Source organism: Microcaecilia unicolor, chromosome 4 (genome assembly GCF_901765095.1).
Source record: "Microcaecilia unicolor chromosome 4, aMicUni1.1, whole genome shotgun sequence".
In the NCBI taxonomy this organism is placed as follows: domain Eukaryota; kingdom Metazoa; phylum Chordata; class Amphibia; order Gymnophiona; family Siphonopidae; genus Microcaecilia; species Microcaecilia unicolor.
In genome coordinates this window covers 89,986,479-90,000,477 of record NC_044034.1, presented here as the reverse complement: position 1 = coordinate 90,000,477, position 13,999 = coordinate 89,986,479, and the positions used below count along the sequence as shown (strand labels likewise).

General features: G+C 45.9%; 1 protein-coding gene across 2 annotated transcripts in view; it reads right to left on the bottom strand.

Moving 5' to 3' along the window:
* The window catches only part of INTS6 (integrator complex subunit 6), a 242,077-nt gene that overhangs the window by 148,076 nt on the left and 80,002 nt on the right, over positions 1-13,999 (bottom strand). Inside the window, exon 4 of one of the 2 annotated variants that reach the window (XM_030200446.1) lies at positions 9,205-9,294. The exons of the other annotated variant lie outside the window; for it this stretch is intronic. Within the exon in view, the coding sequence (XP_030056306.1) occupies positions 9,205-9,294 (90 nt within the window). The remainder of the gene's footprint in view (positions 1-9,204; positions 9,295-13,999) is intronic. 2 annotated transcript variants of the gene reach the window in all.

The following is a 13,999-nucleotide window of genomic DNA, read 5'->3' as shown; positions in this document are numbered from 1 at the left end:
TTAGATGCCTGCAGACCCTTACGAGGGCCTGCGAACAGCACGAACAGATGATCTGACTTCCGGAAATCATTGGTCACTTCCAAGTATCTGATGATGACCCGTCTAACATCCAGGTATTTGAGCGCAGGGTACTCCTCTGGGTAATCCTCCCTACGAAAGGAGGGTAGGTAAAGCTGCTGATTCACATGGAATCGAGAAACAATCTTGGGCAGGAAGGAAGGCACTGAGCGAATCGATACTCCTGCCTCAGTGAATTGCAGGAATGGTTCTCTACACGAGAGTGCCTGGAGCTCAGAAACTCTTCTGGCTGATGTGATAGCCACCAGGAAGATTGCTTTCAACGTCAGGTCCTTCAGCGATGCCCTTGGCAAGGGCTCGAAGGGCGGCTTCTGCAAGGTCCGTAGTACCAGATTGAGATTCCACGTAGGCACTATCGAGTGCAGAGGGGGGTGCAGGTGATTAACTCCTTTGAGAAAGCGTACCACATCCAGCTGTGAAGCCAGGGAAGCCCCCTTCAGACGACCCCTGAAGCAAAATAGAGCCGCCACCTGGACTTTCAGCGAACTGAGCGACAGGCCTTTCTCCAGCCCCTCTTGCAGCAACGCCAACACTGAAGATATTGGAGCAATGAAGGGCGATATAGAGCCTGCCTCGTACCACGACGCAAAGGTACGCCAAACCCTGGCATAAGTGGTGGAAGTAGAGCACTTCCTCGCTCTCAGCATAGTGGCGATGACCTTGTCTGAGAAGCCCTTCTTCCTCAGCCGCTTCCGTAAGACCAAAGGAGGAGGGATCCTCCATCACCACGGGACCCTGATGTAAGAGGCCCCGCTCTGCTGGCAGCCGCAGAGGGCCGTCCACCGAGAGTCTGACTAAGTCCGCATACCAGGGACGTCTGGGCCAATCCGGACCCACCAGGATTACCCGGCCCGGATGCTTTGCCACCCGGCCTAGCACCCTGCCCATCATGGGCCAGGGCGGGAACACGTAGAGAAGCTTCTGTGCCGGCCACTGCTGGAAAAGAGCATCGACTCCCAGAGATCGAGGGTCCTGTCCTCTGCTGAAAAAACGTGGCACTTGGCAATTGGCCGAGGACGCCATCAGATCCATGCTCGGCCGTCCCCAGCGTTTCGTGATGTCCAAGAACGCCCGAGCAGACAGTTGCCACTCTCCGGGATCCAAGGTACGGTGACTGAGAAAGTCCGCCTTGACATTCATGACTCCCACAATGTGGGCCGCCGACAGCTGTTCCAGATTCGCTTCCGCCCACAGGCATAGCTTCATGGCCTCCTTGGCTAGAGGGGCACACCTGGTACCTCCCTGGCGATTGACATAGGCCACAGCCGTGGCACTGTCCGACAGGACCCGTACAGGCCTCAGCACCAGTACTGGGAGAAACTCTAGAAGCGCCAACCAAATGGCTCTGAGACCTGGTGGAAGGAGGATAACCAGTGGGACACTGTCATACCGGGGTACAAATTATATCGTAGTGATAGGGTGAATCGGATTGGTGGAGGGGTAGCATTGTATATTAACGAGAGCCTTGAATCAAATAGATTGAAAATTCTGCAGGAAACAAAACACTCCTTGGAATCACTGTGGATTGAAATTCCATGTGCAAAGGGGAAAAGGATAGTGATAGGAGTGTACTACCGTCCGCCTGGCCAGGACGAACAGACGGATGCGGAAATGTTAAAGGAAATCAGGGACGCAAACAAACTAGGCAACACAATAATAATGGGGGATTTCAATTACCCGCATATAGACTGGGTTAATGTAACATCTGTACACGCAAGGGACATAAGATTTCTTGATGAAATCAAGGACAGCTTCATGGAACAGCTAGTTCAGGAGCCGACAAGAGAAGGAAAAATACTAGACTTAGTCCTTAGTGGTGCTCATGATCTAGTGCAGGGGGTAACGATACGAGGGCCGCTTGATAACAGTGATCATAATATGATCGGTTTTGATATTGACATTGAAGGAAGTGAAACTAGGAAATCAAGTACGCTAGCGTTTAACTATAGAAAAGGTGATTACGACAAAATGAGAAAAATGGTGAAAAAAAGACTGAAAGGAGCAGCTCGCAGAGTAAAAAACTTGCATCAGGCGTGGATGCTGTTTAAAAACACCATCCTGGAGGTTCAGGACAAATATATTCCACGTATTAGAAAAAAGGGAAAAAAGACTAAACGTCAGCCGGCGTGGCTAAACAGTAAGATAAAGGAAATCATTAGAGCCAAAAAACAATCCTTCAGAAAGTGGAGAAGAGAACCAACTGAAAGTAACAGGATAGATCATAAGGAATGCCAAGCCAAATGCAAAGCGGAGATAAGGAGGGCAAAAAAGGACTTTGAGAAGAAATTAGCGTTGGAAGCAAAATACATAGCAAAAATTTTTTAGATACATTAAAAGCAGGAAACCGGCCAAAGAGTCGGTTGGGCCGCTGGACGAAAATGGTGTTAAAGGGGCGATCAAGGAGGACAAAGCCGTAGCGGAGAAATTAAATGAATTCTTTGCTTCGGTCTTCACCGAGGAGGATTTGGGGGGGACACCGGTGCCGGAAAGAATATTTGAAGCGGGGGAGTCGGAGAAACTAAACAAATTCTCTGTAACCTTGGAGGATGTAATGGGTCAGTTCAGCAAGCTGAAGAGTAGTAAATCACCGGGACCTGATGGTATTCATCCCAGAGTATTAATAGAACTAAAAAATGAACTTGCGGAGCTACTGTTAGAAATATGCAATCTGTCCCTAAAATCGAGTGTAGTACCGGAAGACTGGAGGGTAGCCAATGTTACTCCGATTTTTAAGAAGGGTTCCAGAGGAGATCCGGGAAATTATAGACCGGTGAGTCTGACGTCGGTGCCGGGCAAGATGGTGGAGGCTATTATTAAGAATAAAATTGCAGAGCATATACAAAAACATGGACTGATGAGACAAAGTCAGCACGGATTTAGTGAAGGGAAGTCTTGCCTCACCAATCTAATGCATTTTTTTGAGGGGGTAAGCAAACATGTGGACAATGGGGAGCCGGTTGATATTGTATATCTGGATTTTCAGAAGGCGTTTGACAAGTGCCGCACGAAAGACTCCTGAAGAAATTGCAGAGTCATGGAATCGGAGGTAGGGTATTATTATGGATTAAGAACTGGTTGAAAGATAGGAAGCAGAGAGTAGGATTGCGTGGCCAGTATTCTCAGTGGAGGAGGGTAGTTAGTGGGGTCCCGCAGGGGTCTGTGCTGGGTCCGTTGCTTTTTAATGTATTTATAAATGACCTAGAGATGGGAATAACTAGTGAGGTAATTAAATTCGCCGATGACACAAAATTATTCAGGGTCGTCAAGTCGCAGGAGGAATGTGAACGATTACAGGAGGACCTTGCGAGACTGGGAGAATGGGCGTGCAAGTGGCAGATGAAGTTCAATGTTGACAAGTGCAAAGTGATGCATGTGGGTAAGAGGAACCCGAATTATAGCTATGTCTTGCAAGGTTCCGCGTTAGGAGTTACGGATCAAGAAAGGGATCTGGGTGTCGTCGTCGATGATACGCTGAAACCTTCTGCTCAGTGTGCTGCTGCGGCTAGGAAAGCGAATAGAATGTTGGGTGTTATTAGGAAGGGTATGGAGTCCAGGTGTGCGGATGTTATAATGCCGTTGTATCGCTCCATGGTGCGACCGCACCTGGAGTAGTGTGTTCAGTACTGGTCTCCGTATCTCAAAAAAGATATAGTAGAATTGGAAAAGGTACAGCGAAGGGCGACGAAAATGATAGTGGGGATGGGACGACTTTCCTATGAAGAGAGGCTGAGAAGGCTAGGGGTTTTCAGCTTGGAGAAGAGACGGCTGAGGGGAGATATGATAGAAGTGTATAAAATAATGAGTGGAATGGATCGGGTGGATGTGAAGCGACTGTTCACGCTATCCAAAAATACTAGGACTAGAGGGCATGAGTTGAAGCTACAGTGTGGTAAATTTAAAACGAATCGGAGAAAATTTTTCTTCACCCAACGTGTAATTAGACTCTGGAATTCGTTGCCGGAGAACGTGGTACGGGCGGTTAGCTTGACGGAGTTTAAAAAGGGGTTAGATAGATTCTTAAAGGACAAGTCCATAGACCGCTATTAAATGGACTTGGAAAAATTCCGCATTTTTAGGTATAACTTGTCTGGAATGTTTTTACGTTTGGAGAGCGTGCCAGGTGCCCTTGACCTGGATTGGCCACTGTCGGTGACAGGATGCTGGGCTAGATGGACCTTTGGTCTTTCCCAGTATGGCACTACTTATGTACTTATGTAGGTTGATGGACCATTTAGTCTCTGCAGGAGACCAGAGCCCCTGCGCTGTCCGTCCCAGGCAGTGGGCTCCCCAGCCCGTCAAGCAGGCGTCCGTCGTGACGACAACCCACTCCGGGGTCGTAAGAGGCATTCTTGCGGACAGCTTGCCTGGCCTCAGCCACCAGCTCAGTGCCTTTCGCACCGCTGGATCCAAAGGAAGGCGTACGGCGTAATCCTCCGAGACTGGAGTCCACCACCGCAGAAGAGAGTGCTGTAGTGGTCTCATATGAGTCCTGGCCCAGGGCACTACCTCCATCGTGGCCGTCATGGAGCCCAACAGCTGCACATAGTCCCAAGCCCGAAGAGTAGAGGAGGCTAGGAACTGGCCCACCTGGGTCTGAAGCTTGACGCTCCGGTTGTCCGGCAGGAACACTCTGCCCACTTGGTTGTCGAATCGAACTCCCAGATACTCCAGGGACTGAGTCGGGCGCAGCTGGCTTTTCTCCCAGTTGATAATCCATCCCAGGGAGCTCAGAAGAGCAATGACCCTGTCTGTAGCTCTCCCGCACTCCGCATAGGAAGGGGCTCGGATCAGCCAGTTGTCCAGATAGGGATGGACTTGCACTCCCTCCTTGCAGAGGAAGGCCGCGATGACCACCATTACTTTGGAGAAGGTCCGTGGAGCCGTAGCCAACCCGAACGGGAGGGCTCTGAACTGGAAGTGTCGGCCCAGCACTGCAAAGCGCAGAAAGCGCTGATGAGGCGGCCAGATGGGAATATGTAGGTAAGCTTCCTTGATGTCCAGGGAGGCCAGGAATTCTCCCTTTTTCACCGCTGCTATTACGGAGTGAAGGGTCTCCATCCGGAAGTGCCGAACTTTCAAGGCCTGATTGACTCCCTTGAGGTCGAGAATAGGCCGAGCAGATCCTTCTTTCTTTGGCACCACAAAGTAAATGGAGTAGCGGCCCTTGCCAAGCTGATCTACTGGCACCGGGACCACCGCGCCCAGGCGGATCAGGTTCCTCAAAGTCTGCTGCACGGCAGCTGCTTTGACCTGAGACTTGCAAGGAGAGTTTACAAACCCGTCTCTTAGGGGTCGGCAGAACTCTAGCTTGTAGCCGTCTCTGATGACTTCCAGAACCCAAGCGTCTGAAGTTACCCTGGTCCACTCGCCCAGAAACGAGGACAACCTTCCTCCTATCTGCACTGGGCCATGGACCAGGTCCCCGTCATTGGGTACGCGACCCTGGGGGCGGGCCGGAGGACGAACCTCCGGGATGGCGGTCCCTGCGAAAGGAATGCTGCTTGAGGGAGAAGTTCCGTTTGAAGGAAGCGGAAGCAGAGGAGGCCGACTTGCCCGGGCGATACCGACGGGCTTCCTGGAATCGGCCCTTAGAGGAACCAGGAAGGGCACTGCCGGCCCGAGTCCTGATCTCTGGCAACCTCTTGCCCTTGGACATGCCAAGCTCTGTCACGATCTTGTCCAGCTCGTCCCCAAAGAGCAGCTTGCCTTTAAAAGGCAACTTGGCTAGGCGAGATTTAGAGGCATGGTCAGCAGACCAGTGCTTAAGCCAGAGCCACCGCCACGCAGAGACTGTCTGAGCCATGCCCTTGGCCGAGGCTCTCAAAACATCATACAGCAAGTCTGCCAAGTAGGCCAAACCAGACTCCAGGGTCGGCCATTCCGCCCTCCAGGAAGGGTCCAAGGGGGAAGCCCGCTGCAGAACAGTCAGGCACGCCCTAGCCATGTAGGAGACGCAGACCGAGGCTTGCAAACTCAGAGCGGCCACCTCAAAGGACGACTTTAAGGCCGCCTCCATTCTCCTGTCTTGGGCGTCCTTCAGGGCAGTGCCACCTTCCACCGGCAGCGCCGTTTTCTTAGTCACGGCAGTGATTAAGGAATCTACCGTGGGCCAGACAAAGGCATCCTGTTCCCCCTCAGGAAAGGGGTACAGACGGGACATAGCCCTGGCTACTTTCAGGCTCGCCTCAGGGGCATCCCATTGCGCTGAAATTAAGGTCTGCATGGCTTCATGAACATGGAAGGTTCTAGGCGGGCGCTTCATTCCCAGCATAATGGTGGAGCCACTAGAGGCTGAGAGAGAGCCTTCCTCCGGAGAGGCAATCTTCAAAATGCTCATGGCCTGCACAAGCAGGTTGGGCAAATCCTCTGAGCGAAAAAGCCGCGCTGCAGAGGGGTCGTCCGCTCCATCTGAGCGAAGATCAGTCTCTTCTATCGATTCCGCTAAGGATCTCTGGGAGAACTCAGACACGCTGCCGTCATCCACATCAGAGGAGACCGAGTCCCCCGAGGGTGGAAGATCCACCCGAGGGCACTTAAGCATAGAGGCCTCATCACCCCGATCAGAGAGGTGGGAAGGGGCAGTGTTCTGCATAAGAAAGGCTTGATGCAGCAGCAAAATGAACTCAGGGGAGAAACCCCCCAGTCTGTGCATTTCTGCATCCTGTGCCGCGGCCCTAGAGGCGCCCTCCATCTGCGCTCCCAGTAGCGGGGGAGAGGCGTGTTGTGCATCCAAAATGGCATCCGACGCGAAACTCCGCGAAGGAGCCACGCGGGAAGAAGGGTGTTTTAATTTCGCCGACTTCTGTCGCCCGATTCAAGGGCAACCAAGCTGTTAACGTCTCCCATCTCGAGGGCGGCCCAACAAGGAGCCGACCGAGCCGCATGGCCAGTTATGACTGGGAGGGCGGTCAGCGGGGGATGGGCGCCTAAGGCGGGAAAGGCCGCTGCGCCGGAGGAAAAACCAGTGAACTCTCCTGGCTCCGAAAGGGCGCCCAAAAAGGGCGACTCTATCTTCGAGCCCCCCGCTTCCCCGCTAGGCGCGCGAACGCGTTCCGGGGAGCGTCTTTTCGCGCCCTTGCCATCCGAGGCCATAGCCATGTGGAGACCATTCAGGGAACCCCCTGCCCGCTAGTAAAAGGTAAAAATTACCTGCTTCTTGCTCCGAGCAGCGACAACTTGTTCCAGTGAGCAGCTGCAAATGGACGTCCTTTTTGAACGTTTAAAAAAATATTTTTTTTTTTTGTTTAACGGAGCCAGCGGGAGGGGGGAGAAAAGGAGGGGCCTGGCACCACCAGGTTTGCACTTGCTCACGAAGAGCCCTCAACCCCAGGTACTCAACAAAACCTAAACAATTAGGCTTGGAGACCTAGCCAGAGCTGCTGCTGTGTGACCACACACCTGCTGAGATAGAGAACATACTGGGGAATTTCCGGCAGCACATGACCACATATAGGGAGGCAAAAGATTGCTCTCTATCTCCCCCTGCTGGTAGATGGACACAACCCACCAGTCTATGGATTGATCGGCTTGATGATAGGGAAGTACAGATTTATTAAGTCCGTGCCTACAACAGGGAAGGAACCAGGAATGGATCATCCTGTCTTGAAAAACATGGGAGTCAGTAGGCAACCTTATAAAAAAATGAATGCAACTGAGCATGTTCAAGTTTTAAAAAATTGTTTGCACATTTTATCCATTAGTCTTCTCCTGTTCAAAATACAAAACAGTATTTGAAAACAATCTAAAATGCACTAGAACTGTAAATAATTACAAATGTACCACTCTTCTGGCCAATACATGACCCAAATGATCACTAATACCACAAGCTGCTCTGCATATACAGAATAAGCAAACTGCAGTAAAATGAAAGAATTATTTTAGTCATAAACGTCAAAAGTACACTCTTCCATCAGACAACTAGAAAATATTTATCCCACTCTGTGTCACCTAACCTACAACCTGATGTAAAAGGTGCTATTTATTTCAAGTTATGTCACTTTGTCATTAGATGTGATTCAAGAATGATGGTTAATGAATTGGCATTGGCAATCTTATATAGTTTTGCCATTAATGAGCCATGTTTAGCACTTAGAGCATTACCAAAATGCTTAAAAGTCACCCTGTCAAAATGATACACGAGTTCAAAGCATATCCACGTTCAGTAATGTCTAAATTTGTGGTAGGCCCTCCAGTCCTACCAGACAGGTTTTCCAGATAACTCTAAAAAGAATGCATGAAATAAATGTGCATACTTTGGAAGCAGCATATGAAAATCTTTTTAAATGTATACTCTATTAGGTTTACTTGGATCTGTTGGTAACCTTCCAGAACCAGTGTCCATGTCTAGCTTTGATAAGATATGTGCTAAGGTTTTCTAGTCAGAATCATATTTGAAACCATTTTATCAGGTATTGTCCTGTCTACTGATGTGCTCAGCTCAAGTAGTTTCTTCTCTACTCATGACATTATGGCATAAGCCAGTAATAGTTTACTGCTATTCTGAGGAGGGGATACAGAGCCCAAGGTCAGGCCACACCAGACATCGCATTTCAATGCCACTAATCCAGATTCCTGGTTAACTGTAATACTTTTCATTAGACCAATGTTATAATATATCTTTTGATTAGTCTTACTTCAGTTCAACAAACAGTATTATAAACCTATGAGGAATCCAATTCTCACAGATTATAGTTTATAAATAAAACTTGCTGCTTTTCTCTGAGCAGTTGCACGAGTGTTGGGCTTCACAGCTCAGGCAAGTAAAACTGTGGTGGAGAACCGGAATTTGAGTGGGCTGTTCAAAAGAGCTGGCAGGAGGGAAGATTGCCTCCACTATGGTGGCAGCTTTTAGAGGAAAACTACCTTCCAGTTCCAAAACCACCCAGGGCACTCAGCTGTGGTATCTGGAAAGGGGGGGCGTTAAAAATGAGAGCAACATAGGAAGAAGATTATATATTAACTAAAAGCAGCAACTACGAGAGAAAAAATTATTTTATGTAGAAACTGGGTAAATCTTTTCTAGAAAATATAGCTCTGAGATATAACCAAAGCCTACAAATCTTCAAATAGTGATTAAACCTGGTTCCTATAAAGAGTGATAAGAGACTTAAATATGAATCATCTTACTTCTTCTTGTATCCCACCAGAGGCAGTCAACTTGCTTCCATCAGTAATTGTTAAAATTATTGCTGGTTCCAGAAAAAAGGGGTTCCTTCCCTAAGAAAAAGCAAACAATGATCGATCATCTAGACTTCTGGGTAGCAAAGGAAGACATTAAAAATAGATTTAGCTACAAGGAAGGAAACTAATTTGATGTGGCAGTCTTATCTATTTAAACCCAAGAGACCTAGGAAATGAGATACATATAAAAAAATTGTTTTAATTCAAAAATTCGCAATGCACATGCATTCGATAACAAAAACAATTACACATGTGTACTGTTTTTAAACTGATGAATTTTAAAATGCAGCAGGCTCTATTTTACATTGCATTTTTTTTTTTAATTTTGCAGAATTACTCCACTGCTTCCCATTAGAGGGTGCTACACTGAAATGAGAGGCACTTCAAGAAAAGGAAAACAGAAAACTAAAACAGCAGAGTTAAGAGCTATGAGGGAGGAGAACAGAATTTGAGAACCAGGCCAGGAGGAGGAGCTCCAAGAACATATAATGAATTGCAGACCTAAGAGAGGAAGGGGAAGGGGAAGTGTGCTCAAATTCAAGCCCTGATAAAAAGAATTATTAATGAAAGCGAAAATAATGATTGTGTAAGCGGCTTCAACATGTTCTGACTTGAAGTACTATCATTCCCTGACTCCACTGTAGCACTGATGTGATGAAAGCTGAGACACAAAACTTTTCCAGCTGGGATAACAAGCAACCATTTAGTAAATCATCTTTATTAATCTGCAGAAAGACAAAGTTTCAAGTAGAGATTGAATTCATTTAAGGAATAATGCCCCAAGTTAAAAATAAATATGCACTCACTTAGGACTTGATTCAATAAGCTCCCCTTTAAGAAAAGCCTTTAATACTTGTCAACTTACTCTGAACCGAGTAATGACATCATCTTCACTGTAACACAATACTACACTGGCAAAGTGACATTTCACCGCCAACCTCAAAGATCTAGAACATGCACTAAGTCAGGACAAATTTCCTCAGTTTTATGTAAACTGTACTTAGTCCACATTTCATCCATGTGATTTCTGTTGAATAGTACTTGTCTGCAGGCACTTCAAAAATTGTTCTCACTAGTGTGAGTGGAAGAGTAGCCTAATGGGTTAGTGCAGTGGGCTGAGAACCTGAGGAACTGGGTTCTATTCCCACTGCAACTCCTTGTGACTCTAGTCAAGTCACCTTAAGCCTCCATTGCCCCAGGTGCAAAACAGACTGAGCTCACTAGAGACAGAAAAAGTACCTGCATATAATATATGCAAACTGCTTTAGTTGTACATCAAATCCATGACCCTTTACTTCTATACAGAAAAGGAACTTAAGAATAAAATAAGTGGTTGCTAAAACTCAAAATCAAAGGAGACTTAGCAAGTAGTAATACAGGTCTATCAGTTAAGTCCTGCCATAAACCCTATCCAGTGTCTCTGAATAAGAGACAAGAAGCCATAAGTGCTGACATTTCAAAATGATTGTGTGTGCCAAAGAGAATACAGATTAACCCCTCCCTGGACACCATGAACGAGCGCTTTCTCAATATCAGGGATGCTCAGCAACCACAGAGCTGATTCATATGCAGGGAGCAGAGACAGCCTTTTCAAAAGCTTATAACAGCACCATACGAGAGGCCACAAGCAACCCAAGAGAGAATGGAGATTCTATTTTTCTGTGAATCAAAATTAGTTACAGAGGGGGCTCTCGTGTACATTAACAAATTCATGATTTGCTCCACCTTGTCACTGGCTGTCAGTAAGCAGCCTCTAGAAGGAACAGCTTCAGGCTCCTCTTGCATGGCTAATATGAAGCTCCACTCTGACATCACAGTTAGCTGTGAAGCATAAAGGGGAGGGCTTGCGCCGGAGACAGAGCGAACACCACTGCGCCAACAAATGAGCTTATATGGACTTTGGGAGGTATTTGACAAGATTTTATCTAGACATTAAACTCACTTTGAAGATAGAAGTTTTCCAGATTCCAGTTATGATTGGGATGGACAGATAATGGCTCTTTGTCCCCTTTACAGAATAAGAAGGGTATTTCCAAAACTCTTATTCCCCTTAAGCCTCAGCTGTTGCTTCCATCTTAACAGAGAATTTTAAATTAATGCTTGTTAATGATTGCTCTGTGAGAAATAAAGAATGCTGTTTTATTTTTGTTTGCCTGCATCACCCAGATTTTGTATGTATTACAGAATCCTGGCTGTTAGATACTAATGCAGTGTTGCTGAACCAGCTCTGCCCCATGAGTATCAGCATTTCTCTCAGCCAAAACTGTGTAAAACAGGTGGGGGACCTTTGATTATTTTAATGATGACATTGGAGTTTGTTCAAAACTTTTTCTCTCTGTATAGAAACTGAGTCATTGACCACTTATTTAGGCCTTAACCTATTTTTGACTTATAGCAGGTCTGGGGTTCTTTATTCAGACTATTCTCCTTTAGTGGTGGATTTAATATATAACGGATTCTCGGCTACACACACCATTAAACTAGGTGATTTTAACTTACATATAGATCAGGTAGCAACTGAGACAATAGAGGCTGACTTTCTTCAGGTTGGAGATCATTGGTGCTGGCCCCACATAAAGCCAGCCACACACTAAATCTATACTTTTTGATTGACAAAATTCTTTAAACAATCAGGTGAAATTACTTACTGAACCCATCCCTTGATCAGATGATTATACTGTAACTTGGTTTTCAGTATACACTACGAACCATGGTGAACATTAGAGTTTGGATCTTAAGTTTCTTTTGATCCAGTTCACCTGAAAGATTTGTAGTGTCCTTTATTGACAGACCTAGAGGAATTAGCCCTATCAGCAGCTGTGGATAGTTGGTTCTCTATCTTTTTGAATTCTCTTGATCAATTAAGACCTCTAAAGATTAGGATTCCTAATCATGTGGCAACCCTGGTTTTCAGAACTGACAACGCAAAAACAATTATTGCATAGGAAAAGAATGAGTATGGCACAAACACCATGAACTGTCTTCTTTAGCAGATTATCAATCTTGCCTGCAGTTTTATCAGAATGCTACTCTGATTGCTAAGGAGGATTATTTTAATTAGGCTACTGAGAAAGCAGGCTCTAGTCCAGAAGAATTATTTTCTGTGGTGAGGAAATTATCAGGTACAACTACTTTTACAAATCCTATGTTTCAAAGATATGTTTCTTACATTTTTCAGTAATAAATATCAATCATATTGTGGAATCTTAATACAGTAGATCTTCCCTTGTTAGAAATCCTAATAGTAGTACCTTGAAGGGTTGTAGGGAATTTACCTTGGTTACTCCTCAATAGGTTATGGAAGTATTCAGCTCTTTGAATGTATCCGCTAATTCTTTGGATATTTGTTATCCAACCATAATAAAATTTTTGAAAGAGGATTTTGCTGCCTCTTTGGCTACTTTAATGAATAAATCACTATCAGAAGAAATAAATCCTGAAGAATGTAAATGTACAGTGGTGAAGCTTTAGTATGTTGGAAAGTACAGGTTACAAAATTTTTAAATAAATTATCAAGAGCACTGGCTCCCTGTCCGATATATGGTCCAGTTCAAGATTCTCACCCTTGCACACAAAGCTCTGCAAGAGGATACGCCTACCTATCAGGTCTTCTTACTCTCCGTACCTCGTGTTCCTCAGTGTATTACTACTACTACTTATTTGTAAAGCGCTACTAGATGTACGCAGCGCTGTACACTTGAACATGAAGAGACAGTCCCTGCTTGACAGAGCTTATAATCTAATTAGGACAAACAGGACAAACAAGAGATAAGGGAATATTAAAGTGAGGATAATAAAATAAGGGTTTTGAACAGTGAATAAGGGTTAGGAGTTAAAAGCAGCATCAAAAAGGTGCGCTTTTAGCTTAGATTTGAAGACGGCCAGAGATGGAGCTTGACGTTTCGGCTCAGAAAGTCTATTCCAGGCATATGGTGCAGCAAGATAAAAGGAACGGAGTCTGGAGTTAGCGGTGGAGGAGAAGGGTGCAGATAAGAGAGATTTACCCAGTGAACGGCGTTCCAGGGGAGGAATGTAGGGAGAGATGAGAGTGGAGAGGTACTGAGGGAGCTGCAGAGTGAATGCACTTATAGGTCAATAAGAGGAGTTTGAACTGTATGTGGAAACGGATAGGAAGCCAGTGAAGTGACTTGAGGAGAGGGCTAATATGAGCATATCGACACTGGCGGAATATTAGTCGTGCAGCAGAATTTTGAACAGATTGAAGGAGAGAGATGGCTAAGTGGGAGACCTGTGACCTCTAGTGAGATTTCATTGTTTAACCCCCCTGTATTCCATACTCAGTTGGGCATCATGCTCCAGAGTGCCTTCTTTCATAGCTCCAACTGTTTGGAACTTTTTGCTTTCCTCCCTTCACATGGAGGTTCCCTTCCCCAAAGCTCAATGTCACCCTCACAACTTATCTCTTTAGTCAGGCCTTCCTAGGGTTTGTAATATCGCAGGTGGGTATATATGCACCCTTTCCTTCCACTGTAAGCCCTATTCTACAGCCTTACTATTTCTCTCCCTCTTCTTTTTTGCATTTTCCTGTCATAACAAATGGTATTTTTTTTCTTTATTCCTGTTCAGATTAAACTTCAACCCTGGTATATTTTTTTTTTCGAAAATTCATAAAAACATTTTATTCTATAAATATTTAATTGTATCTACGAGGATTTTGGAGCTATTGGGTTAGTAGTAACTATTTTTATTTGTATGATGTATGATCTCAACTTTACTTAGA